Raw genomic sequence first — 27955 nt, 5'->3', positions numbered from 1 at the left:
CTCACGAGTCTTACTATTTTCACACACATGTAGGTTTGGATTCTCTAACTTGAGCGTCTTGGTTGTACACTCTGGTTTTGCTTACATGCTTCCGGTGGGTTCTCGCAGACAAGGAGCCATTCAACTGTACAGTAGACATCTGTTTCACCACTCAAAGGGGGAGAAACCAGTGATCTGTGTGACCTCATATTAAGAATAAAATTAAAACCTCAGTGTCAGATAAGTCTTTTCCCACAGATTGTCCTTCAAAATAAGGGTTTAATTCTGAAATAGTCCACCGTATGTTTGACTGAGATCTTACTTTTACATATCAAGAATACACATGTACATGTCTTCAGATTACTCTACACCTTTCCATATTTTAATTTAAGTTATAAATGGTTAGGACAGCGCTGAAAAACTTGATCCATTTCATTCCAGGACAAAAAGTAAAAGCCAGAAATCACTGGGTCGTTGGTTTTGATCTCCAACTATATTAACAGCTGCATATGAATTATGGACATTTTGTACTACAGATTCAGGGCAACCTTATTTATTTCCCCATTAGTAAAAGCAAATATTAAACGGCTCTTTCTTTGGCACAACCAAATCCATAAATTTAATGCAAAGCATCTTGTGTACCCTCTGACAAAGCAAAACTAGTATCCACAAATTTATGAATATTTGACAAGTGTGAAGGCAGCGCTTTCAATATGTTTCCTTTCACTAAGAAATATTAAAGAGCTGCTTGATGTCTTTATGGAGACAAATGGTGAGTATACTTTACTCACAGCACCTTAATTTTAATTAGTCTTACACAGATTACACATTAGCTTTAAATAGATTTTACCAACCTAATTTGCCTTTGTCTGTTTTCAGTGAGCTGCTGTTGTATAAATCACTGCCAACATTGTACCACAGCCATAGCAGAACTCATAGAGCTTGTTTGGCAGCATTTGAGGACAGTTCCACACTTACACAGTGGGACAAACACATAATCACCCTACCAATAAAGTCAGCCATCTTTACACACTCTGGGCACATTGTTTTTGAAATAGTGAATATGGCTGAGTCTGGTCTCAGGCTTCAAATGATGGTTTTACTGTTAGGAGGTGGAAACATACAGAAATTCAATTAAAACTGCAATTATGATAAGGTATACATCTCAAATAATAAGTAAATAACAATAAATATTAGTCAAAAGTAATTACTCATAAATTGTGTGCAACTATGTACATTTTATGTAACAAAGTGGCTCATTTGTTCCTTTGCATACTGGCCGTCAGTATTCTGACAATTTTGAATTATTATTTCTGACTTCATCATATCTGTAGATGGGTATTTGACAGTGATTCTAAAAACCATCACGTGTGCGCACACACACCTCACTACTGTAGAATACAATAATGCTGGTGTCACTTGAACTCTTGAACTTTGGATTCTCACAATGGAGTTGTTTTTTTTATTGCTCCACAGCTTTTTGTCATGAAGACCTACATGTTCAGTATTTTAACTCAACATCCAATACTATACTTGTTTGCCAAACACAACACTGTGCAGTAAACATGACTGTAACTCACTGACTTCTTAATGCATTTTGCTCAATTCTCCATTACATCATTTCATTTGATCATATGATTGTATGAGCTCAACAATTGCAAGCTGTTTGGGAACAAACATCAATTACAAAAGAATGCACAGGGATAGGTGGGGTACAATATGCACCATGAGTGGGACTGGTTGATTGTCTTGAATCAAGAGAATTTTCAGCATCTGAGATTTAAACCTGCTGTACATTACAGGCCAACTGATAAGGCACAGAAGTGAAGGGACCTTCTTGTCCAGGGTCATGCCTGCAGATCGAAGCAGCGTGCAGTGCTGAGGATGTCGTCTCTGGTCAGATAGCATCCGCAGAGTTGCCTCAGACCAGTGAAAGACTCCCTCCCATGCATGACACGCCAGTTGTCAATGAAAATCACCTCATGAAGACAAGAGAGGGTAAAATCCTTAGATTACACTGAATTACAATGACATTTGCATCTTTCTATTTACTCTTCAATTATCTTAAAGCTGTATATTCATTGATTGATTTTGACATTTGGAGAAGCATTTATAATTATTGTTTTCCCTTTAAGAAATGTAACCTTCTTACTTTCCCTGGAGTCAGTTTCACCCACAGCTCGTTCTCTGGACGCCTTAGTTCTGTGGTCAACTCTCGATGTGCCACATACCAGCGCTGAACAGCATCATGGGGGATTGTGTTAATCACTGATCTGTCATAGTTGTTGTATCTGTTAAAAAAAAAAGTTAAAAGAAAAAAGCAGCCTCTTTTAAGTTAATTCCTTTGGAAAAATAACAATCATCAATGACATAATTGTTAAAAATCTTTTAATGTAGCCTTAAAAAACATAGCAAAAGATAAGCTTTGTACAAAATTCCTTAAACTTTTAATAAGTTCCTTTGTTAGGAAATGATCACCTATTACTTCTAAAAGAAAAGTTTTTGGTGAAGTAGGACACAGACAGACAAAGCAAAGTATTTTTATATGTCTTGAAGGGATGTTAAAAGCTTTTTTTAAATCACCCCTCCAATACCTGACCTCCACTCAAACTCCTTCTTAGAACGCTATATAAGTATAGATGTCTAATAATTCACTATTGCACAAAAATGAGTAAGAAAAACATCATTCAAAATGAAATCACTGACATACCGGATCATGTAAACTTCATTGTTCCAAGGATAGACATTAACCAGAGGGCCGATGCCTGTCATGTGGTTTCGGTGGTTGTCAGTGTTTTCAATGTACTCGTGTCTGATGGGTGTACGGGCAAGCAGCTCGAAATTTTCAGGTGACTTCTGCCGTAATTTTTCAGCAGCATAGAATCCATCCACAAGTAGTGTCCTTCCTCCAGTTCCCTCATGCTTGAGGCAATGGAAAACCTGAATTCTGCAACAACAAAAAACACAGTATTAAAGCAGTAAAATGGTGCAATAAAATTACCATAATAAACTGTTTTTTAAAACCACTGCATGGGTTGCTAGAAAAAATACTAACAACATTACATTTCTTGGGTTTAGGTAAGGGTATGTAAAACTGTTCAGTATAAAGAAAACATTGTGGACATTGTGAATAATCTGTGGATTATTCAGCCTAACATTGTTCCTGGAAGGACACATTGTCTCCCTTCTCTTTAATTGCTTCGGGGGTGTTTTGAAATCCCACCTAAGACCTTACCCACATGGTTCCTGAAAGTATGAGGTGTCAGTGTGACGGTCTAGGGCCAGCTGGCTGTAGGCAGTGTCTCCTCTGGAAAAATCTGAAGTGAAGGACCACATTCGCCCATATGTAGTCTCTCTTGTGGACAAGTAACACACAAAACACAGGTGGATTAGGAATAATTAGACAAGCTTGAACATTTCCTGTATTACCAGTGATTGTTGCCACAGAATGTAAATGCAGAATAGTGTGTATGTTTATAATTAGTAGGAAACACAGTTGCACTGTAGCACAGGCCAAAAAGAAGCACTTCATACCTGATAAGACTGACTCTCTGGGTAACTGCCTCTGTGGCCTCAACTGTAGCTGGGACATCATCGACAAATGCGATCCCATACAGAAGATAGTTCTGAAGAAACTTCTTTAGTTCATCATCACAGCTCATAAACTTGTCCCATTTGGCAGAAGATATGTTTGCTTTTGTATAGATGTCTGAATTCCAAAGGACGCGTGGCTGTACGGTCATCTGCTTCTGTCTTTCATAGCTGTTCTCAGCTAGCCAGCCCAGGCTGTACTTTGATACATGACCACCAGGCCCTGGGAAGCAGAGAAGAAAAATATTGGTATTCCGTATAACTCAAGCGCATTTAATACTATGGTTGACATGATTTCGACTTGTCTTTATCAATTCTGAACAAAAGGTTAAAGCATATTCAGGGTGATGATTCAACTTATATTGTCAAAATGCTAACTTAATTTGTTGTTCAATATTAGCAACACACATCTAAAATGATAATAACTGGCCAGGTTAATAAGTAACATATAAGACATTTTCTCTTTATCCAACTGCTGGATTCAAGTATACTGGAAACTCAGCTCATAAAAGCTTGCCATATACAATATGCATGTATGCATGCAGCAAATGAGTAAATGGGGCTCTGATCCGTGTGCAACATGAATATCCATGAGGGCCCTTGCACCATTGAGATTGAGTATTTAGCAGACTAAGTCAATGACGGCTAATACGAAGCTATCTGAATGAGATATCGTCTGTTCTGCCATCTTCTTGTCCAGAATCCATGGGATCTGAGGGATGGGGTGAAATAGGTAAAGACCTTTTTTGGTAACTAGATGTGCTGCTAGAGTAGGCTGCACTTGCAGAATAAAAACTGTTCATGGATAGAGAGAATGTGCACACTTAGACTCAACTGACCTTGAGTATGCACCACTAACAGGGAGAGGCATAATTACCAGTACGCCCACAGGAGTATGTGCATCATCAACTGTCTTGAGGCTGGTACGTCCTCATTTGTCACTTTATGTAAGATACAGTGTCACTCTAGTGTGTACATAAAAACACTGTGACAGTCCATCCTCTGCGCCAAAAATTCTGGAGCAGCCTACAGGGAGGCATCAGTTTTTAGCATGACCCTGAGTGCCACAGGCGAAAGAGAAAGCACGGGCATCTCCAAGCTACCAGACTCTGACTGCACTGCTATGGTATTAAAAGCTTGCAGTGATGTATCCTCCAGTCCATATTGTGCTCCCCATTTTAAAAAACTGAATGTTCCAGCAGGCTTACTGCTCATGTTAGAGCTGCCCCAAGCTGGAATGAGGGGTCACAGACATTAAAGCTGTGTGGTGACAAGGCGGGGGAAACTTAAGGTTGAGTGCTTGCACATGAAGCCAGCAGATTTCACTGGCAACACCTGTTTCTATTTCCACACCTGGCTGTTGTGGGATTGTTTGTTCCTCTAACATGGCTTTGCTATGGCTATGGAAAGTGTTTCTTCACTGGTGAGTAATGTGAGAGAAATCTATAATCCTTTCTGCATCCTGTGCAAAACCAGTCATCTCTGCCTCAAAGCCAAGATGCTTCTTGGGTGGTGTTACAGTTTTCTAGAATAAAATGTGTTCACCAGCTGTATTGGACACAATAACAAAAGCTTTGATGTTTACACTTCTTTTTCATTGTGTCTGAAAACTGGCAGCTTTGATTTCTCCACAGAATACATTAAATAAGCATGTAATATATTTTCAGTCTCATCTTTTTTGTGACATTGTCCATTTGAGGCCAACTGTTTCCATATGTTGCAATTCCCTGATTATAATGGAGATTAGAATCTAAACCCTGGTTACATAATGCCCTTTCATCACGTTTTATGACATACAACTGAAACAGTCAAGGGTGTTATTTCATTACCTGATTGCACCCTTTTACACAAGTGAATCTTTAGACAATAGAATATGACCCTGTGGAGAGAACATTATATGTCATGTGTCATAATTATGTGCCTTCACTGTTGTCATTTACAGCTACAGTATATTCTCCTTATGTGTTGTGTGCAAGTGCCAAACTAGAAATGAACGCCAAAAATTAGCATGCTTCAAATACATTATCTCTTAGTTTATTACAAGCAGAGATACCTAGAGACAATTCCTGGATGCAATTTATCAGTTCACTAAAAGTAAATGATTAAATCTGAACTCAGGCTACATGATGTAGTGCCGTGTTGTTTAATCTTTTATGGATTAGTGTCTTTGGTACATATTTTCTTAAACCTTTGCTGACTCAGTGAAAACCATTACTTTTGTCAATGGCTGATACAAGGATTTTGAAAAGATTACTGGAATTTTTTGGAATACATTTTGTAACATACCATGTATAACTGTGTGTTAAACAAGCTGTGATTTATTTGAGTAGATTATGAATAACATAATATCAAAATATATTAAATCTGAATGTATCCAAATAATGACTTTTGTTGTTAAATGCAAAAATCAATGTTTATTTCTCTGGCCTTTAAGCCTGAAACTATAAGGTTCTTTGCTCCAACCATTCATAAATTTCTTGTGATGTCCTTTACAACTGTCAGAGGTTAATTTATTAAATGTTGTTAATTGTTAAAAGCACTGGGATAAACATTTGTAGTTGGCCCAGTACTGTGCACACAGCAGACTACACATGACTGCTTTACCACTGTATAAACCCAGAGAGACCCAGAGTACCAATCAGCACTCCTATGATGGGGTGCTACCAGGCCCCAGGTTTTCTGTGTGTCAGGTACTTTATCAAGCAATTTGATTAAATGCATCTTTATTTAAGAATACGCACTACATGAGCACAAAATATAGTCTTAAAAACAGATTTTGACACATTGTCATGCACATGCAGCAATGCAGAACCTACTTTAGTTGATATTTTGCTACTTCTTCAACAAATTTGCAATTATTCAAATGACCACCAGCTGACATGTAGTGAACCTGGCCATCTGAGGGCAGCTGCCATCTTGCCCAGTTAGCAATCCAGCCTTGTTTTATGAGTTAATAACTGACTGAGTCATTACTTTGCATTTATATTGAATGCAGAGGTGCAGACAGCTGTATTTAACTTCATCACTCACCGCTTCAGCAACTTAACCTTTAGTTTCCAGACATTCAGTTTAACAGTACTGCACTTATAACTGACTTACACGTGAGGACGAGATGACCATCCTCCACTCTTGTATTATCAGGGCGAATGTTGAGGTCTATACCTCCAGTGTCCAGGTTTCTCTGGTTAGTCTTGGCGTTGTATGAAGAGGCAGAGCGACAGTGATCCCGAAGCCACACGTAGTTAAAATGCATAGGGGTGCCTCCATAGTTGAGCACTGGTGAATTCATATTCAGAGGTTATTGACGGGGAGGTTTTAATAAAGCAAAACAAAAGATTTGTCAGAAATAACACTTATTGTTTTAACTGGGTTACAAGGATGTCATTAAACTCACCAAGACAGTCATCAAGTAAGTGGAAATTCGCTGCAGGGGCAGAGCAGGCTCGGGTCTGCGTCTTGTGTCTCCATGGTATCTGTGTGTTTCTGAGGCTACACAGTAGCTGAGTCTGTTTATAAGCAGGTCGCAGTTTACTATTTAACGTCCCGAACATCGCGGGAGTAAACATAGTTTTGATCAATTGATCAATTAAATAAACTCGCAACTTAAAATACACTCTAACGTACTTTCCTGAGGAGTCACCGTGCAGTCAGTACAGACCCCCACCACAAATAGCCTAGTAGTGCGCTTTTTTTTACTCCTTTGGCGCTTCACTTTCACACAGGCAAGTGTTTAATCTCATAAAATATATTACTTCGAAAAGTAAGTCCGAGATTAATTATTAAACACTACATGGTTTCGCCTGTTGTTAGGTGTAATGTTTAACAACCTGCCATTACAAATCACAAAGTCAGCTCCTTCTTCTTCTTCTTCTTTGGATTAAACAGACTAGATGCTGCAGTGGCGTACTGCTGCCATCTACTGTTAGCAGTTTTTTTCCCAGGATGGCGAAGTCATGACCCGCCCTACTCTGCCTCTGATTGGATTTCCTTGATATTTTTACCAAAACCCAAACCAATATCACTCTTCACACCTAAATCTAACCAGAGCCATATAAAGAGTTATACGTTAAGAGTTATTTATACGGCTCGGCACCTAAACAACACAACCAACGAGTACTGGCTAATCAGAGGCAGCGTAGAGCGGATTATGACTTCGCCGTCCTAGGAAAACAAATTTGGCCTACTGTTTGTCTTCTTCTTCGTTGTTTTTAGAGGCGGTTGGATTGAAAATAATACTTAATTCTCCTATCTAATCTAAATGATTATATATAAAGTAAAATGAAATGAAAATAAGTAAATAAATAAAGTTCTTCCCCACCCCTCATCCCATTCTCTAATATAACTTCTCAATCTAGGCTCTGAGAGGGCCTGGAAGCCTCTCGTCACAGCCCTGCACTTCATCTCCAGTAATCTCCACAATATCCAAAAACATTCTCGCTGCATCAGCAACCATCTCTACTCTCTCGTCCTCTGCTGTTTATTATTGATGTTCCTTTTGACAATTATTTATATTTTGTTACACAGTCCAATACTGTACTGATACTCCATCAATTTCTTCATTTTATTCCAGTTATGCAGGTTGAGTAAAGTGTGCAGAGTAGAAGGAGTCATTCCATGAAAACTGTTACAAAACGTCAATATTGTTTTCAATGGCTGAGGACACTAATTCAAGTGTACTTATTAGCATGAAGTAAAATAAAATTAAATAATAAAATTGCAATTTTTATATTCTTATACTGTTAAACTATTATTCTGTTAAACTTTAGTCATTTTCTTATGTCCATTCTGATCAATGTTAATCAAATTTAAAAAACAAAACAAAAACAAAAACCCACATATTTTGGTTAAAGTAGTTTGTTCCACCCTGTCACACTAATGTATTTCTGCACCCTGAAGTTTAAGTTGATGTCATTTAAGTGACATCACTAAGAGGAAATTACATCATTTAAGAGTTTGAAGAAGACAAATTCAAATGCTAGTTAGTTTTGGTTTTCTTTTACAACATTTTTTGGTACATTTTTCTTTCAAAACCTTCTCTGTCAAGCATAACATATCCACTTTGTCACTCAAAAAACATGGGAAAACTACTTTTAAATGAAAATTTCAAAATGTATTTGTATAAAACATGGTTTTCTCATTTAGCTGCATGCTAAGTGTGCTGTTAGCTTTGACAACAGAGAGAATTTTGGCCATATTACTTTGACTCTTTCCACCCCCGTCACAGGCTTTAGTGTAAAATTAAATTTAAAAAAATAGTGCCTGAGCTTGCAAAATATGTTTTATTGCAGGTCTAACATATTCTTCATGCTATGAAATACTAAATTCTATGTCTGGTTATGATCAAAAGTCTTAAAATTCCAAGTACCAATCTGAGCAGTTTCCATGGAAGGATCCAAAAACTGTTTGTCCAGCTGCTCACAGGTCTTTGAACAGCTTCCTCCAAAGGCCTTCCAAAGACCACAATCCCCAAGCCTCAACCTGGTTATGACAACTGAATCTTTTCTTTTGTAGGGCAAAATTGCTTTTTTCCACTGTTTTTTCTATGATAAAGTAAGCCCCCCCCTTCTTTTCTGTTTCCTGTGTTTTCTGCCACATTTCTTTTACTAAGAAGGTATTCTGACAGTTCATATTGTTGAGCAATTTCTACTCTATCCTCATGTACAATGTTCTTTGCCAAGTAATATGCTTCCTCATTTTCCTCTACACCCATGTGTGCTGCTCCCTTAATAAAACCCACCTCACACCATGCTTTGTGAATTCTGTATAATGTTTGATAAATCTCTGCCAATATATTAGGTCTGGACTTGGATTTGATTTCTCGTATTGTAGTTAAAGCTGCTGCTTTATCACTGCATATGACTGAGTTGTCTGGTTTATTGATCCTCTATCCACCAAAGTGCCCATAATATTGTCAGCATCTCTGCTTTGAATATTGACATGTGATCTGAAATTCTATGTTCCTTTTTAATTCTTAATTCAGGAATAGTTACTCCAAATGCCACTTTCCCACTCTCTAGATCCTATGATCTGTCTGTATAAATCTGTAAATATGATGTCCACTCTTGTTGCAGATGGGTATTAACTTCCTTGATTATTTCCCCTGGTTTCTTTCTTGTTATTATTCAGTATGAAAACAGTGGCCAGAGGAAGGGCTGGGCTAGGAACCAGCGCAACTCCCCATTATGACAAGACTCGGGGAAAGGAGCAGCGGCAACTAGTCCAGAATGAGGTGAGAGCTGCTGTGGAGAAAGAGAGGTCCAGCAGAGCAGTGGGAGAGAGACAGCAAGGCACCTGGACTAGATGGGAGCAAGTTGTGGAGAGGAAGATCTCGTTGACTGACCTCTGGAGGTCACAGCCACACCACATCAGGTTCTGTCTATGATGTCCTCCCTAGCCTGTCCAACCTTCACTGCTGGGGCTTGGTCGATACACCAGCATGCTCTCTTTGCCAGATAAAGGGGACCCTTGAGCACATCTTGAGCTGCTGTCCAACGGCTCTGGAGGAAGGCCAATATCACTGGCAGCACGGCAAGGTGCCATGGGAGGACCGTATGGAGGAGGCTTTCGAGCGCAAGAGGGAGAAATACGAGGGACTAGTCAGCAACTGCCACAGACAAGGCTGGAAGGCAAGGTGCTTGCCTGTGGAAGTAGGGTGCAGAGGCCTTGTAGGACAGCTGCTGTGTAGGGCTTACACTGTGCTTGGCATCACAGGTAAGAGGAGGAGGGCCATCTACAACAACGAAGAGGCTGCTGAGAAAGCCTCCAGATGGCTCTGGATCAAGAGAGTGGATCTGTGGGAGAGTGCAGCTAGGCACAAGCTGAGCCTTGATCAATCTCAGCCGGGTCACTTGAGTGAGGGTGTCTGATGTTTGAAGGACCCGAAACACCCAATGACCTCAGGGTACATCACTGACGATGTGCCCTAGCTTAGCATCAGTAGATGTTTCATTACAACAGTATGCATAGATCAACTTCAGGTTCTGGGATTAGCCATGATGCTACAACTGGAGGACACACATTAATATTGATAATACCAGTTTCCTCCACCTTAGATTTGATCTTATTTCTAAAGTTTTCTTCTTCCTCATCCATTCCTAGGTACTGACTCCCATTTGACTTTTGTCCTTCACTGTCTGGGAAATAAGTAAAATCCTGTATCTCCCGTGGTTTTATTCCCTTAAAGCATTACAACTTCTCTGCAGCAGAGGCAATTTCTCATGCCACATCTGATTTTTTGTTTGCTACCAGTTTTACTCTTCACATTGCTTCAACCAGAAATGCTGATAGCACCTTTCTGCTAACCACCACTGAGTCATCATTAGTGGGTCTAGCAGTTCCCCTTGTTGGATCTCTGCTAACAGAATCAGCTCACACTTGTTCGCTTGTACCTTCCGTCCTACTCGGTGCTTCTGCATATTGTTTTCCTTCCTTTTTCTCTCTACATTTTCCGCTTTGACATAATTAGGGCATCCTTTGTTGGAAGCTGGATGATCGCCTCTACAATTGCAACATTTGATTACTTCATTACATTCTCTCCAATCATGATCTTTGCCACATCATTTTTCCTTGCACACAGCTATCACATGCCCATACTTCTGGCAGTTAAAACATCTTAAAGGGGGCCTCTCATATGCTTTCACAGAGTAGCTCATGTATCCCAGCATTACCGCCTTCGGTAACTCATCATCTTTAAAGGTGAGGAGTGCTGGGGTAGTTCCTCTGCCATTTTCACCTTTACACATAATCTTGAGTGCTCTGATTTGTTGCACAGCTGACTTAAATATGGTGGAGATCATTCCATTTTTCAAAATAGTGGCATGCACCATGCACCTACCTTCTTTTTAAGTTCTTTTGATAGTTTCAGGGGACAGACAGATGAAAAACTAGGGCCCCTCTTAGCTTTAATTAGGACTTTATAGTTCTCTTCATTGTTTTGCTCTGACCTCATTGCTTTTACCTGTATGTTATCCATATCGCTATCTTAGGAGTTCTCTCCCCCTTTGTCACAATCTTTTCTTTCAGGTTTGTTCCCGCTCACAATGTTCAATTCTTCCACACTCCCACCCACATCCCATCCACCTCCCATGGGCATGGGCTGGCTCTGATTTATCACTGACAATACTGAATTTCACTCAGTTTTACCAGATTCAAAATCCAATGTCCAACCAATGTTTTTCAGACCATCAGGATAGAGCTCCAGACATGTGTGGTTCCCTTTACGTCAATACCAGGATGTATGGAACAAATGTGTTGGTCAACTCTTGGTCATAATGTCTTTTATCAGACATTACAGCATACTAGAGTTGTTATATGTGAACTTAAAGCCACCTGTCCAGGTCTGGACCTGCTGTAACATGGTACACTTAGTTACAGTTAATGTTAAAGGGTTCATATAAATTACAAAACAAAACAACAACATATATTCTCATTCACCTTTAGTGGTATAGTCATATAATTTGGTTTTAATTTACACAAGTACTGGGATATTCATTTCTTGTCACCACACACTTACAGTTAGCTGTAGAAAGATTATACCTGCCTTTTTCATAACATTTTGACATCACCGCAGGGCAAGACAAGACAACTTTAAAGTTAGAACTTCAGAAATTTATTATGGCACCTCCATGAAGTTCAGGGACTAAAAGAGAACTAATAACATTAACGATGCCCCTGTTCTATTCAAGTGTCCCAGTGACCCTGAAATTGAAGAAGCTAGACAGAATTCAGCCACCATTCATTTTATTATTTATACCATGAAAAAGCCTATCAAAGCTGTGGTTTCAAGAGTAGACAATGTGATTCGACAGACAAAGTAGTAGAGGATAAACCAGTCTTTACTTGGTATGAATTCAGTCTCTCAGTCAGCAAAAGAGTACTGTAAAACTGAATGAGATTACATGAGCAGATTAGTAGAGAAGATAGGTTGCAGATGCGCAGGTAGGTGAATGTTCAGGGGACTTCAGGGTTTCTTTCAGGGTCTTGTTTAGCTGAGGTGTCTCATGACATCCCAAACAATCAGCCTTTTTCACAGCAGACATTTTGACTTGTAATTTAATAGGAAAAGCACACAATATTAACAATGGCTTCAAGTGTCCCATTAAACTATGACAGTGAGCCATTCTGGTTCATTCACAATACCAGGACCCTGAAACTGAAGCAGCTAAATGGAATTCAGCCATTATTAAGTTTATTATTTACACCTGTGCTTTTCCTACTGTGACATCTTAAAATGTCTACTGTGAAAAAGACTCATAAGTGCACTCACCAACTATATGGCTTCTTCAGTGTAAAATAGCACCTCTCTTCTTTTTCCTTGAAGGTTTTTGTTTCAGGTGAGGTGGTCCACCTCCACTGTAAAATACCACAGGAAACCCTGGACTGGCAGATGTGGGACAAACATGACAGGAGGATGGTAATCATGCAACAAAACACACTTAAAACACAGGAACTAGAGGTCTAATCAAGTGAAACCTTCACAGAAGTAGTCTGTGCTGCTCAGGTGACAACAGAAAAGGCCTTTAGTAATGTAATTAGCCCTAACTTAAATGGTAGCCATTGTCATGACTCTTCTCTTGTTTCCACTGTTTTACACCCACTTTAGAGATGCCTTTCTTGAACTAAAATTTGAGACTGTACGGGCAGGAGGTGACACTAAATCCAGGTCCAAGTTTTCCAAGTCTTTTCAGCATCACATTCCCTCTTTGTGTTTCCTCAGACAGTGTTTCCCTGTTGAGCTGTGATGGAAGTATAGCAACAAAAAGAGGGACTTTGGCACTGAAAAGACTGTAACGTTGAAAGATATCTACTTGATTTGACTAATCTGGATGACTGAAGCTTCATATTAGCTTCAGATGAACTTTTAAATACATTTTTGCACAGAAGGAGGACTGTGGATTTTGGCCCCCATCACTTACTTTGTAGGTGCATTATGAAGGGATCTTCCAGTGGTCAGCATGAATGGGAGGAAAGATTAAGACAAGAAAAATGTTGTTTTACGACAGACTTGAAAAATTGGGAACCTTTCCTTCAAGTTAGCTTCTTAACCCTCTTCATGATGAGCTATTTGATGAGTCACATTAATGGTGGATGACTGCTACTAACCAACATACTGGCTCCCTCTGGAGTCCCCACTGGAAACTAGCAGCTGATCCGCTGCAATTTATTACCTGGCTCAGCACACTTTTCTCTATCCCCTTCATTACCAGTCAATTTTGGTATTCTTGAAAGTGAAAAGAAGAGGACTCAGCTTTGGCTAAACCAGAGTTTCCACCAAAAAAAGAAGTTTTAAAGAATAATGCACATTATCAGTGTAACTAATACATAACACATGATACAGCATCCAAACAGCGTCAGTGTTTTAAGTGTAACAGCCAGGAACATTTTCACCACTGTGAGTCAACTGTCTGATTTGGCATAACATCCTGATCTTATAACCAAACTTTTAAATTGGAGGTTATACACATTAAACAATGTGTATTCCCTCTTTTCTGGTGCTTGATAGATAGGCTTTCTCTTCACACAACATATCATTTATCAATCTGAAAACTTCTCGTAAATGTTGTCTCAGGAGCCTATGATTCAGGTTGTGTAGAAAAAGCATATTTAATCTGGGGTGCAAGAAACAAGACTAGAACCATACAGGAAATATCAGATTTTTTACATTTAAATGTGTATCCATATGCTAAGTTTAACACTCAGGACTTGTGGTCCAAATAAAGGATATGCATGCCTTTTAATGTTACATTTGTACTTTATAAGTGCTCATTTTTATAGAAGGAGAGTTGACCCATTTCTACAGTCGCTATGGCCCCTCTGGAGACTACATAGTTGCACGTTAAAATACACTTGTGCGTGGTTGCAACACTGTTGCCATTTTTCAAACTAAACGCCGGTGTATTAATAAATCATGTAATCGGAGTACTCTCTCCTTGATAACTGTTGTATTCCTGTTTTTAAAGTAGCACCCAGACACTCGTAGTCTACTACATTTGGATGCACTGTTTCGTAATAGACATGCAGACCAGCTGCATGGGATCACCGTCAGTAGGATTTATTTTCCTTCCTTGTAGCTTGGTAGTGCAGGCCTGCTGAGACCACATACATTCAGCTGCAGCATCGACACGACACACCCACTTTACTACATGACACACCCACTTGGTTAGGTTTAGCCATGAGGAGGGGGGTGGTTAGGGTTTAGGAGTCGGGGTGTCGTGTAGTAAAGTGGGTGTGTCGTGTAGGGTAAATCTGCAAGACTGCAGCTAAACCGCTAGACCCTTCTCGCTGAAACCGCTGCGGTAATGCTGCGTTCAGGTACTATGGGAAATGTGGGACTTTCTGATAAATGTCCATAAACTGTGTAAAATTACAATTATGAAAGTGGATTGTTCACCAGAATTTCACGTTTAGGGGTGATCCTGCAGGGACTCTTATCTGTAAAAGGAGGGGAATAATGCATCAGACATACAATTAAAAAATAGAGACAACATGGAACAACAAGGGTAAAAAGTAATATAACCAAATATTAAAACAGAGGCAATTAGTATGATTTCTGTGTTACTTAGACTGCAGTTAGCAGTCTTAATTGGGCTACTTACATGAATTAATTAAGTAAGGATTGACAGACAGTATGAAATGGGCATGTAAGACATAAGTGAATGGGTGTGCACTTAAAAGCATATGCAATAATAGAAACACAGCACTTTAGAAGCCTAATTATGATATTAGAACAGACTCTGTCCCAGGAAAAAAAAAAAACCCAACCCAATCCTTTACATTGTCTATTTTGCCTTCATTTCCATGTGGACACCATTGAATCCGTACTGATATATGCAACATGAGTAGTGGGATTTGGGAGCTTGCGGGGAGCACATGAAGGCAGCATGAGCCTGCCCCTATGAGCAGCAGTCGGTTGCATGTTTACTTGCTTTGTCAGCGGTGTCCCTGCAGTAGATATCTCATGTACCTCACCTGCTGCTGATCAGAACCTTGGACTTTTGTCTCAGAGAGTGACTTATCACATCGTCAGGACTCCTTATCAGCAGTTTACTCTCTCGCAGCATTTTCTTGGCCAGCCTCTTGCGGACCTTGAGCGGGGGCACGTCGGGTTCACGGTTTTTTTTATATGGACAACAAGATGACGTTAAAATCCAATAAAAACGAACCCGCTGTCATACTGGAGCCTGTTAACAGTGTCCGGACAGCCCTCTCCGACCTGTACCTGGAGCAGCTCCTTCAAAACAAACCAAAGTCTGACAAGGTAGGTTGTCGTTTTTACCTTTAATTTTTATGCCCCCTCCCCAAGATTGTGCTGTACATGTTTGCTTCCGGGAAGCAAAGATGGGGCACATGACCCGTTGTTTGTTCCCTGACAAGATCTCTAAAAATAGACCCATTCGTGTTTTCATTATGAATGTGTTGATCTCTAAAAACAAAGAACTGTGCATGTACATCTCTCTTCTCAAATCAGATCTTGTAACCACTGCATTGCTCAGGTTTGCTCGGGCAGCTTCAGCTGGAATCCACTAGACATTGCATTAGCAATTTCACTTCTGTATTTTCCCTCAAAAACTACGCATGGAAACCATTTGTCAAATTGGGGAAACGAGGTTATACCACATGTCAGGAGGTCTGTGTTTCTAGCTGAGACCATTAGACTGTGAGCCAGTGTTCCAGTCAAACAAATGGTATTCTACTAATCCCATATCATGTTAAAGCGGTGAGAGTAAAGTCAAGTAGCATTATTATACCTATACAGGTAAGAAGTACATGCACATTGGTGGTTGGTAATCCAAGTCTATGTTGTAACAGTTCTATGTAGTTTTGCATACAGATAGTGGTGAACTGCTACTGAGGAATTAGTGTCAACAGTCAGTTGAGGCCATGGAGGTTGTTTACCACACTGCATGCTGCAGGCTGTTGTTTTAGACATAGACGCAGGACCTGTTACCACATTAAAAGCAGATTTCTTAGTGTAACCTTTGACTTTAATTATGCAACACCTTACATGTATAACCACAAAGTAGCTTATCTTAAAAACAGCTGCAACTTTTTAAAAAGTGAGTTGGTAAGAGACAGGCAGGATGAAGCCTGACTTAAGGCCTGGATCTGGCAGACATCAGCACCGAGGGAACTGTTTGTGCTAAACTTCTTCTCTGAAATTGAACAGTCAGCAGTGAACTACTGAGGGAAATGGTGAAGGGAGGAAACTCCTTTCCTGACATCAGCAGTTCGCAGTTCAATAGCCTTGAGCAACGGTCTTGTCTGCGTGTCCTTGTGCTCAGTGCTGATTTGATAAAATCAGTATCTTTAAGTGAGGTCACATGGTCCATTACTTCACAGTGGAGACTGGTGTGTATAAAGACTATCATAGGTGATTTATAGATTCTTCTATTTGAGTTTGGTCATGAAAAGATGAGGAAAGTGAGACTTGTTCTGCTCTGTACACAATGAGCTATACTGTTCAAATAATGTAGACTTAAGAACAGTGCACTGCCCTCCATAGATAGTCATTCATGCACATCTCTCATAGCATTTAAACTCAAGGACAACTACACGACTTGTTATTTCAGCCACAACTTCTCACTGTCACCATCTCAGCCTTCAAATGAAACAGAAATCTAAATGTTAAAGACTTAAACAAGTTTTGGCAAGTCAAGCTTCAGGCAGACGACTTCAGTGCTGCTTTTCAACATCAACGGTCCTTCCAGCGGTTTCTCTATAATCTCTCCAAATTCTTCGAATCCGTGTTCACAGAAGTTGTAGCTGTTAAAGGCTGGAGTTTGTCTGATAGGCCTATTACTCACTCTGTTTATTTATTTCTAAAAGACGCAGTCCCCTACAGGCCAAATATTGATCTCCTACTGTGTCCCTTCAAAAGATCAATACTTCTTTGCCTGTTGACAGGAAATCCACCCTAAACCCTACAGGGGAGAGGGATTAATAATGAATATTTCTTGACTTGAAATGCAGAACTGTCATATGCCAAAAGAGGATAAGAAAGAGACAGAGTGCATTATAATGTAATCAGTCATATTAGCTCATAGGAAATACTATATAAAAGCAGATTGGAACAATAAGGTGTGGATTTTTATAGTGCGCTATCTTTTCAAGATAAATGATGTACTTAATCTACTTCATATAAAGCCAAACCCGCCTCTAGAAGATGAGCAGAACTTCAGAACAGGAAGCGCTCTGCTCTGTCCTAAATGTATGCTGCTATTCAGCCGGCTGTGTGTTTACTCTGTTGCTTCTCCCCACCCTAAACTGGTATTCAAGTTTCTGAGAGGGCTTCCTGACCCCAGCTATAGTAGCACAGGCAGTGAGTGAAACACAGTGACAAAAAGCGGATATAGACCTTTAATCATATGTTTATCTCTTTACACTGTGATAGTGTGAGTGAAGGAGCTGATAGGGCTTATTGTCAAAATCATGATGAGGCACAGTTAATTGTTAAGCTAAATTTAATTTAGTTAATATATTTAGCATTTAGTGGTCAGACATACTTCCTCTATTACTTAATCTTCTACAGATAGCTCCAATTGTTTTGTACCACAGTGGATTATCACAATGATAATATTTGACCTTTAGATTGAACCTTTCTCAGTTTCCTTCCTGCTCAGTCCTGCACTTTGTTGGAAAGAAAAAACTATATCCTGCGCTGTGCCTTGAGGGAAAACTACCCAATATACTGTAAACACTGAGCAGCTCTAAACTGAAACGTTTTGCTCTAGGAGAAGGAACAACATGTAAGACACATTTTGTATATCAGAGTTAGAAACCAATGTGTGCTGTGTCAAGATGAATAAGTGCTGATTTTATCTGTAGCAAGATGGCTGTACAGATTCCTTTCCTCAGAGGATGTAATTCCATCTGTTCAACACGAGAGCCCATCCAAATGTTTCCTCCTGGTACAGTCCTGAGATATAATAGCACAAGGCTGGTAAATAACTATCATATTGCACAGAAAAACAACTGGTTGACTTTCACAATGTTCCTCTCTGAACTCGCCATCTCTAACTATAAATACAAAGACAGGAATATTGGGTTGTTGTTTTTTTACCTCATTAGACCACCATTAGTCCATATTCTGAAATGAGCTCTTGAGTTTATTGAGCCAAAACAATATGCACAAACATACTTGTTAAAGATAAATTTTAAAAAGAAAAGAGGAGTTGGGTGAAGCAACTACCTACATTCAACACCAAACCAAACAGTATTTTAGGGCTGAGAGTCATAGACAAGGAGGGTGATAATGATATTTATTGGTTTATTGTAGTGCTGATGCTGGAAAACTGATAATTTTTTTTGGCTAAAGTAGTGCTGATGTGTCATTTTTATACAGAAAGTTTGTGCTGATGCAGTAAATCTATCCCTCATGTCAGTATAGTGACCAATTTATAAACCTTGTGATGCTGTGTAGTCATTGTTTTACACAATATGTGAGTGATATGTATAGAAAGCCATTTTATTCATCCTGTGCCTGTACATGTTTGGTGTGATTCCATTTGCCAGAGGAGCTTTTTTTCATACAGCTTGAAAAATATATGAATCTCCTCTCTAAGCTCTTCAACTGACTGTGATCTGGACTGGAGGCCACCTTTGTTGACACTTTGGAAGAAGCGTGGAAATTTTCTGGGGATATAGATTGCCTGCTTTTAGACTCTTCATTTGGGTTCATTTAGGTGTAAAAGCACAGTTGATGAGTCCAGCCCAAACTGAAAATTCTTTCAAAAACTATAATTTGTAAAATGATCCAAGACTAATTAGTTTCCTTACATTAATGCTACTCTTTGATGTGATGACTTGAGGGTACTGGTGGTATCCATGACCACATGAACCTGGCGGAGCAGATCACTGGATGTGGTTAATGAGGTGTTACAACACTGGGTTAATTTTCAACCTTGGACATATGTTGAAACTGCAAATGAAACATAGCTGTTGGCACACATTAGCAAAAAGCTTCTACTGGACTTATTAGGAAATACCAGTGTGATAATGATCTGAACTCTTCAAATGAACTGACTGTAATTCTTTGGGATAAAGTTTTGAGATTATTTTCATAAAAAAGAAGCTAGAAGCTACTTTGTTGTTCTTTCCATTTCTAGCAAAATTGGTTTCGTTTTTTGTAGGATAAAACAATATAATGTTATTTTTTCTCTTTCCTTTTTTTTTTAACAGGCTGCTATGCAAACATACGAGAATAAAGGGGCTGAGTTTTACACCAATGGTAGTGCTGGACACATGAACGGCAGAGAGCTGACCAAGATGAAAGAAGTAGCATTTGAAAAAAATCCCTCAGAGCCAATGGTACACCTGACACTCTGCCTCTACACACACACAATTTTTATATTTTTCAAATGTAAATTTGTATTGCTAATATCCTCCTCTTTAACTGTGGCCTTTTGTCTTTTGTAGGGGGTCACTCTGAAACTGAACGACAAACAAAGGTGCACTGTGGCCAGAATATTGCACGGGGGAATGATCCACAGACAAGGTAATTAATCACATATAGATTTTGGTGTGAGTGCTAGTTGGGTGTTTGCTCGCTGACCTGGTTAGAGAGAAAGCTCTGTACCCAAAATGTCTACAATGGTTTGTCTCAGTCACAGCAAATCTGTAATTAGCTTAGCAATAGCATCTGTGTGCGTACTGGAGAGGGTTCTACCTCATGTTCTGATCAGTAACTGCAAGATAAGAGCATCAGTAAAATATCTTAAATGCATATCTCAGCTCATATTTCAAACATACTGTATATGACATTTATTTTTTACATGAAGTCTGAGGTTTGAGGTTTTTGACTGCCGCTCAATATTATTGTCAGTAATAATCAGTGAAAATTCTATTTTATTTCTACTGCAATGGCCAATTTTATACATGGTTCTCTTGTATTTCCTGCTTTTTAAAAGGCTTTTCTTGTCTTAAGCTTATCTCTCAGGAGAATAAATACTATTTCAGTGGCTGCTAACACATTCAGTAAAAGGACCACAATAACTGGAGATTATTTGGAGTTTTTACACTTCTTCTGGTTTCTTCTTCTCTCCAGGGTCCTTACATGAAGGGGATGAAATAGCAGAAATCAACGGAAGAAGTGTGACAAACCAATCTGTTGATCAGCTACAGAAAATTCTGGTAAATTGAAACTATATAATTAAAGTCGACACTAATCTATATGTAATCATTGCACTTATGAGTAAAACTATGTCATCTTTACATACAGAAAGAAACCAATGGAGTAGTCACGATGAAGATCATTCCCAACATGCAGAGTCGATCCCGAGCCTGTGAGGTAATTACATGACCAGCAGAACACGACCTGGGCCTTGGTCTTGTCTTGTAGTGCCTGTTATATTTGCTCTGAATGAATTTTGTGTTTCATATTTCCAAATTCCTTTTAAATTTGCATGATTAAACCAAGAAAATTAACTTTTCTTCAGACCTGGTGGTATATTCTAGTGTGTAATGTGCAAAGATGAGTTTGATTGCTTTTCTACTCGTCTTTTCTTCGTCAACTTACTTTTTTTTTTAAAGGATTTTGTTCTTTATCAGGTGAATCTTCTGTTAGTCAATGAACAACCCAGGTGACTATAAAATTAGTTCAAATTCAAAGAACATCACTCACAGTAGATTTGCTAGTTTGACTTGAAACACATTGGTAGCGTGCTTCATTCTGCCATCTACTGGCCACAACACATCATTTCCTCCAGCAGCTATTAATGTTCCTTGTGCTTCGCCTTGGACATAAATATGGCTGCTGGCTTGTCAGCTGCTATTGATTAAACAGCATGCTCCTTTTTAATATATGATAAACTATACATTATGAATTTAAAAGAGCTTTCATTTAATAACTCCAAAGGAAACATATTTTATTCAGTAACGTTGCTCTTTTCTTAATGTAGTTTACATTCTGGTCTTTGCTGTGATCAGTGATGGCAGTCTACTTTGAACCCCGTAGTCCATTAATATGTAGATGTAGTTCAAAAGCTTTTCATAATTTTAATCTCCAAGAACATCATTTTTGGGGACCCAGACCACTCAAGTGGGTGTACTAATTTTGTGTGTGTACCACTACTACCAGAGTGATTTGGGGAAACCACAAATGTTCATGAACTGATTACTAACCCTCGTGATAATTTACCCTGAAGAGAATTTACATGTTCCTGCTGTGATCTTCGACAGCTAGTAATCTAATCTGAGCTATAAATAAACAATACTTTTGTAGCTGTTCAACTGGATGTTAATCAGACACCAAATTTGTGATCAGGGTAATTTTTCTGAGATATTTTTCTGTCCATAAGAAAAGCTCTCCTGTATGTTTTTTGCAGATCAGCTCCAGAATGTGAGCTGATAATTTGATATACTAGATGTCAGTGGGAGAAAATTGTTCATTTTCACAATATGAATTGAGCAGTCCAAGATCAAATCATAAACTTTGTATGTTCTCTTTAAGGGTGAATTTCCAAATTAACATTCATAGAATCCAATTTTATGTGTTTGAAGCCCCAGTATGAATATTTCTTCAAAGGAATGCTATTTATGCATGTGTACAGGTAATGTTATAGTATGTACATAACATTAAGCTCTCATTACAACAATATGGATGTATTCTGTTCTGCAGACACTGCAATTGTCAGCAAGTTATTAACAGTTTCTGATGCACTGTTTGAATAAGAAATACACACGAGAGTGATGTTGAAAGAGTTGAGGTTGAGATTTTGCACATATACTCAAGATGTAACCCTATTTATGGCCTAAACATTTAAATATAACAAAATGTTAACTATTTCAATTCAAGCTTTGAATGAGCTTACTTTTCTTATACATTTATCAGAGTATTTATCTATGGACTGTAAAATATCTGTTCCTTTTTACAACAGTTATTTGTTACAAAAGAATTACAGTGATGCTCAGCAAACATCTGGTGTAGCAGTATGTAATTTGTAACAGCTGTCTCAGAACACTGAAAATGAAAACTAAGGAAAATGTCTTCGTAAAATGTCTTACTAGTGGATGTGGTCTGTTATATTTTGTGTATCAAAGCTAAAAAGTCAGCTGAAAGACACTTAAAAAGGTTATGTTCAGCAACAACAAATACATGGATGTCAAAGACTGTGTTAACAGCTGTTAAGGTGATGGGAGATTATTGCAGACATTGCTAAGGTCTGCAGGTTATCAGTAATGTTCAGTTACAAACACCAAATACATAATTCAATGTTTATTTGTTCTTTACTCATTTCAAATTCAATGTGCTCTCAACCTGCAGATGTACATGAGGGCCCAGTTTGAATACGACCCCACCAAGGATGACCTCATCCCATGCAAAGAGGCGGGTCTGAAGTTTCAAACCGGTGACATCATTCAGATCATCAACAAGCAGGATCCTAACTGGTGGCAGGGCAGAGTGGAGAGCAGTGCTGCTGACTTCGCTGGACTGATACCCTCCCCAGAGCTCCAAGAATGGTAAACAGCTCGTCTGATGATTAATTCTGCAATTTGAAGTCGTACTTAACATGACATGATGATGATTGAGATAATATGATGTGTCACATTAGCACAGACTGCAGAGTAGAGCTCAATATTCCCAGCTTAGCCTAAATCTCTGTTTTCCACTGCAGGAGGGTGGCAAGTAAAAGCAAGGCCAGAGAGGGCAGTCAGTCCTGCAGCCCGTTCGGAAAGAAAAAGAAGTGCAAAGACAAGTACCTGGCTAAACACAGCTCGAGTGAGTATAACACTGGAGGCACTGTTTTCTTTCAGTTGTACAGTAGTTTGGCTTTGTCTACAACAAAATCCTTTCTTTTGCAGTTTTTGACCAGCTGGACGTGATTTCCTATGAGGAGGTTGTCAAGCTCCCTGCTTTTAAAAGGAAAACCCTGGTGCTTATTGGTAAGTGTCCTAGCTCAGGTGCATTATTTATTAGAAGGTATCAAATTCTTCTCAAATTTTTGATCAACCATAATACATGTTCTTGAAAAATTAGGCAGACATGAAGGTTAATGTTTGATTAAAATGTCCTTATGTAGTATAATTTTGGAAATTATGCTCTTTTTAGGTGCACCTGGTGTAGGAAGGAGCCATATCAAAAATGCACTATTGACCAGATACCCTGAGAAATTTTGCTACCCTGCACCGCGTAAGTGCACCCATAGATTTAATGTTTTTCTCTGAAGAGAGAAGCTGAGTCTGCTCAGTTGTCCTTGGGCTAAATTTTCAACTCCGATTCTACACAGACACCACCAGACCCCAGCGTAAGGATGAGGAGAATGGACAGGAGTATTATTTCATCTCCAACGAAGCCATGACCAAGTGCATCTCTGGGAATGAACTCCTGGAGTACGGCAGCTTCCAGGGATATATGTTTGGTACCAAAATTGAGACCATCCAGAAGATCCATGAGCAGGGCAAAATCGCTTTGCTGGATGTTGAACCACAGGTTGGCATTCACAAGTTGTTGTGGTACCATGAAAGGAATAGTTTTGATTTAAGGAATTTGTACTATTGTTCTAACATCACCTAGAGTCAAACTAGAGTGGTCTTTTATACATCTTTGAGAGTTTGAACATTATTATTTTATTTAAAATGGTGCTATTAACCTACATAAAACCAGTAGGAAGGAAAACATCCGATTCTGAATTGTTAACCTCAAGCAGTGTCTTCAAAAGTACATACAGATTCTCAACAATTATATAATCTTATTTATTTCATAAAAAATGAATGTCACATATTAGCAGTGTGTAGGTATGTTAAGACCTACAATCAATCTTTACATTGAGCAGCCATTGATGTGCCTGAAGGGACATAACAACGGTATCTACTGTATGTGTTTCCCTTGCTCTAATTAGGAAAAAAAAAACATTAAAATTCAACAGAAAGGGAAGTTTCCTGTAATTACTTTGCCTAAAAAGGTTTCCCTTTACAATAAAAGTTGCACCGCCTGTAGGACAAAGTGGGAAAATGTGATCCTTCTACAAGCTATTTCAATGTAGTTAATGAATCTAACACAAATTCTTCGTGTCTTTTCTCTTTTTTCACATTTTACTGCAGACCTTGAAAGTCTTGCGGACTGCTGATTTTGCACCTCTCGTGGTGTTCATCGCTCCCACCAACACAGCTCCCCAGGTGCTAAATCTTCATCTGAATATACTCAAGTACTTTGAAACACCCAACCTCCATCAGCTAACAACTGCTAATCTTTTGTGTGTTGTCACCTAGACGGAGAACCTGCAGATGATCCAGAAAGAGTCCGACGCCATTCTGACCACATACAGACACTTCTTCGATGTGGTTCTTGTCAACAATGACGTGGACGAAAGTGTGAAAGGTGTGGAAGAGGCCATGGAGTGTGCCACCTCCACCCCACAGTGGGTGCCTGTATCATGGGTGTACTGACTCACCAATGTAATACCTTTTGTTTGTTGAAAAGCAGTGCAATATCACTCCTTACACAAAACCTCTGAGTTAGTGATGTCCCAGGTGTGTATGGGTTTACTTTTGCTTAATGTTAATTGTCACTGAGATTTTTTTGCACATGTGCATCCAAAAAAAAAGCAATATATTGCACAATTATTAGGCAAATTGTATTCCTCAGGATTAATGTGTGTTGTTGAACAAATACAATGCTCGCAGTCAATCCAGAATGTTGTTGAACCTCAAACCTGAATGTTTAACAAAGGATAAATGAGTTTTGTCTTTCTCTGGGGAATATATAAATGTGCACAATTATTAGGCAACTATTAGTGTGCAGAATTATTAGGCAACTAAATTACAAATGCCTTGAGGCCTTTGCTGGCTAGCCAAGCAGTGGAGTACTCAGATGCATGTGATGGAGCATTTTTGAATGCTGAGGACTTCTTCCTGCTTATCTTCCAGAAACTGGCAGCAGGTTTGGGGGTTGATTTCAGTTTATCTTCAACCTGAAAAGGTCCAACTAGCTCATCCTTAATGATAGCAGCCCATACCAGTACCCCTCCTCCACCTTGTTGGCGCCTGACTTGAATTGGTGCCCTGTGTCCATTAGTGATCCGGCCTCAGGCCAATCCATCTAGTCCATCAAGAGTCGCTTTCATTTCATCTGTCCATAAAACCTTTAAAAAATCTGTCTTCAGGTATTTCTTGGCCCAATCTTGATGCTTCAATTTGTGAATCTTATTCAGTGGTGGTCGTGTTTCAGTCTTCTTTACCTTGGCCATGTGTCTGAGCACTTGACATCTTGTACTTCTGGACACGGCAGGGGAGTTCCTGGTAGCTTCACGTTTAATCTTCTCAAGTCTTTTGCAGTTAATTTGTGCCTTTTATTCTCCATGCGTTTTTTGCGACCCTGTTGACTATTCACAACCAAACATTTGATTGTCTGTTGGTCACACCTCAATAGTTTAGCCATTTCAAGAGTGCTGCATCTGTCTGAAGTTAAATGTCTTTTTGGCCCATTTTACCTGAGGTAATGAAGCTGCCTAATAATTATGCACACCTTAATATAAGGTGTTAATCACTTTAGGCCACACCCTCCCGCATTGTACAAATACTGTACATATCACCTGAACATTATTAAATCCAATAAGCATTCAGGTTTATATGGTTTAGAGTCGGAAAATGCATAGAAATAATGATAAAGTCAGAATACTGACTTGCCTAATAATTGTGCACACAGTGTAGAGAGGTATATATAGAAAGTTGAGAACCTCACTAGGGTTGTTTTATTTGGTTGTTTAGAAATTTGTGTGCTTCAGGCTTTTGAGGGGCTACGGGATAGTTTTGGTGCCACACACTTGTGTGATCGTTGGAACGTGAGCAAATGCAAAATAGGACCACAACTGTGAATGAAATCCTCACTTTTAAATCACAGGATTTTACCATGTCTAACATTGACTCTGGATTCATTGTAATTTTCTTTTTCCTGTTCTCATTAGATTGTGCCATGAAATTGAGATTCTGAAACTGTTTGTTCGTACAGTATGTGTAACTCCATACAGTAATGTCCTCGACACATAACCTTTCAGTCAGTCATTGACAACCTCACTTGTCACATTTCATCAAAATTGTATACCTCATGGGGTACTGTAAAGGCACTTTTAAACAGACAATAAATTTCCCAGCTCTGTTGCAACTACTTCTTTGACTGTCATTAGTGTGGAAACCTGTTTTTCAAAGCCCTGAAGGAAAACGGGCAGTTTTATGTCAGTTGGAAATCTCCAAAACAAAATTCCTTTCACTAGCTCCACATAAGACAGAAAAACACATGGCAATGTCAGTGTGAATTAGAAAAATCTGAGAGATTTAATTGAAGAGAGAACATGCAGTTTTTAGGATGTCCAAACTGGAGTTGGAATTACAGTACATCTCTGTTGACACACGATAGTGAGAACAGTCTTTTTCTGTGAAACACTGACGGTATTTGAACATTTCAGACAAACATTCATCTTAGTTTAAAGTCAGTTAAACATAAAGATTGGTATTTCTGCTCTTAAATAGTAATTGGATAACATTTTATCAGTATGTTTAGACTAGACTTTATTTTATGTTTGTTACCTATGTGGTTAATCATGTCTGAGTGGAATATTCCATTCTTCAAATCTACTTCCCATAATGAATTAATTTAGTATCAACATGGCTGCACTAACTCCCAGACAATTTAACACTTGGACTATTGAGAACAAGAACTGCAAGGGCAAGGGGTTCATGTCCGCTTCAATTTTTCAGAAGAAGTCATGGTTCAACGCTTTGATCAGTTATAGATCAAGACTTGCGTGTCTGAGCTGTACAATACAAGTAATGTCCCTGTGTCTCCAACATTACAATTCCTCCCTCATCCACAGTGTGGGTGAAATATTTACAGGTTATACATGACAATGGATTTGTTCACAGCTTCCATCCAGAGCAGCTATGTAGACTTCCCTGTTAGCATTGTGTTAGCTGTCTACTTTATTAAAGCAAAAAAAAAAAATCATCCTATGTCAAAAAAAAATACTGCTTTTGCGTTCTGTTAACTCCATCAAACTGAAGATACATACATATGTTAAGTGTCGCAAAAATCTGAGATAATTTAATTAGTGTGAAGTTTCTATGTGTCATTTGCATTTTGGACTGAATGCAACAAAAGTAGCTTATAAGTTTAAGCAGAATTCAACAACAGAACAGGCATATGGAGTACTGCAAAGCAAAAACACCACACCAATAAAGTCATATACAGTATTTTTTCTCAAGAGACTATTCAAGATTTAACAAAAACAGTACAGTACTGTATGTATGTTAATACAATATAAGTCACAAAACATTATCGAGGTCACGACTGTGAAGGAGGCATCTACCAAAGCAGCATCCACCAAGCAATGAAACAAGGCTGTCCTATGGCACCACCATGTGGTTGAGTCTGCACAACCAAAGCTATTCTCAGAGA

At 38.9% G+C, this 27955-nt stretch overlaps 2 protein-coding genes across 3 annotated transcripts; one reads left to right on the top strand and one right to left on the bottom strand.

Annotated features, from left to right (window-relative positions):
* Nucleotides 1-1058: 1058 nt before the first annotated feature.
* Nucleotides 1059-7470, bottom strand: tmlhe (trimethyllysine hydroxylase, epsilon). Of its 2 annotated transcripts, XM_042432380.1 has the most exons (8): nucleotides 7195-7469; nucleotides 6965-7076; nucleotides 6670-6846; nucleotides 3514-3793; nucleotides 3215-3334; nucleotides 2690-2926; nucleotides 2132-2270; nucleotides 1059-1958 (listed from the first exon to the last, which is right to left on the bottom strand). In XM_042432380.1, exons 3-8 carry the CDS (start codon nucleotides 6821-6823, stop codon nucleotides 1827-1829), a joined length of 1062 nt encoding a protein of 353 aa, XP_042288314.1. In that variant the 5' UTR covers nucleotides 6824-6846; nucleotides 6965-7076; nucleotides 7195-7469; the 3' UTR covers nucleotides 1059-1826. The 2 variants fall into 2 exon arrangements, with proteins under 2 accessions (XP_042288314.1, XP_042288313.1); XM_042432379.1 differs by having other exon boundaries at nucleotides 6965-7470.
* Nucleotides 7471-15424: 7954 nt separating this feature from the next.
* On the top strand, nucleotides 15425-26668 carry mpp1 (membrane palmitoylated protein 1). The gene is made up of 12 exons (XM_042432045.1): nucleotides 15425-15826; nucleotides 19747-19875; nucleotides 19984-20062; nucleotides 20612-20697; nucleotides 20786-20854; nucleotides 22829-23025; nucleotides 23181-23284; nucleotides 23368-23448; nucleotides 23615-23695; nucleotides 23793-23995; nucleotides 24607-24681; nucleotides 24775-26668. Exons 1-12 carry the CDS (start codon nucleotides 15692-15694, stop codon nucleotides 24949-24951), a joined length of 1416 nt encoding a protein of 471 aa, XP_042287979.1. The 5' UTR covers nucleotides 15425-15691; the 3' UTR covers nucleotides 24952-26668.
* Nucleotides 26669-27955: the final 1287 nt, after the last annotated feature.

This window comes from Thunnus maccoyii, chromosome 13 (assembly GCF_910596095.1).
Source record: "Thunnus maccoyii chromosome 13, fThuMac1.1, whole genome shotgun sequence".
NCBI classification, from domain to species: domain Eukaryota; kingdom Metazoa; phylum Chordata; class Actinopteri; order Scombriformes; family Scombridae; genus Thunnus; species Thunnus maccoyii.
Note: the sequence above shows the minus strand (reverse complement) of the source record. Positions and strands in the feature narration are given on the sequence as shown.

Bases quoted from the DNA above. Each gene is read 5' to 3' on its own strand.
- tmlhe (XM_042432379.1), bottom strand. From the start codon at position 7,136: ATGTTTACTCCCGCGATGTTCGGGACGTTAAATAGTAAACTGCGACCT. The intron at 3,794-6,669 runs GTAAGTCAGTTA...TCTGCTTCCCAG, and splicing joins TGGTCATCTCGTCCTCACGT to GGCCTGGTGGTCATGTATCA. The intron at 3,335-3,513 runs GTATGAAGTGCT...CTTGTCCACAAG, and splicing joins CAGAGAGTCAGTCTTATCAG to AGAGACTACATATGGGCGAA.
- mpp1 (XM_042432045.1), top strand. From the start codon at position 15,692: ATGGACAACAAGATGACGTTAAAATCCAATAAAAACGAACCCGCTGTC. The intron at 23,026-23,180 runs GTAAACAGCTCG...TTTCCACTGCAG, and splicing joins TCCCCAGAGCTCCAAGAATG to GAGGGTGGCAAGTAAAAGCA. The intron at 23,285-23,367 runs GTGAGTATAACA...TTTCTTTTGCAG, and splicing joins CCTGGCTAAACACAGCTCGA to TTTTTGACCAGCTGGACGTG.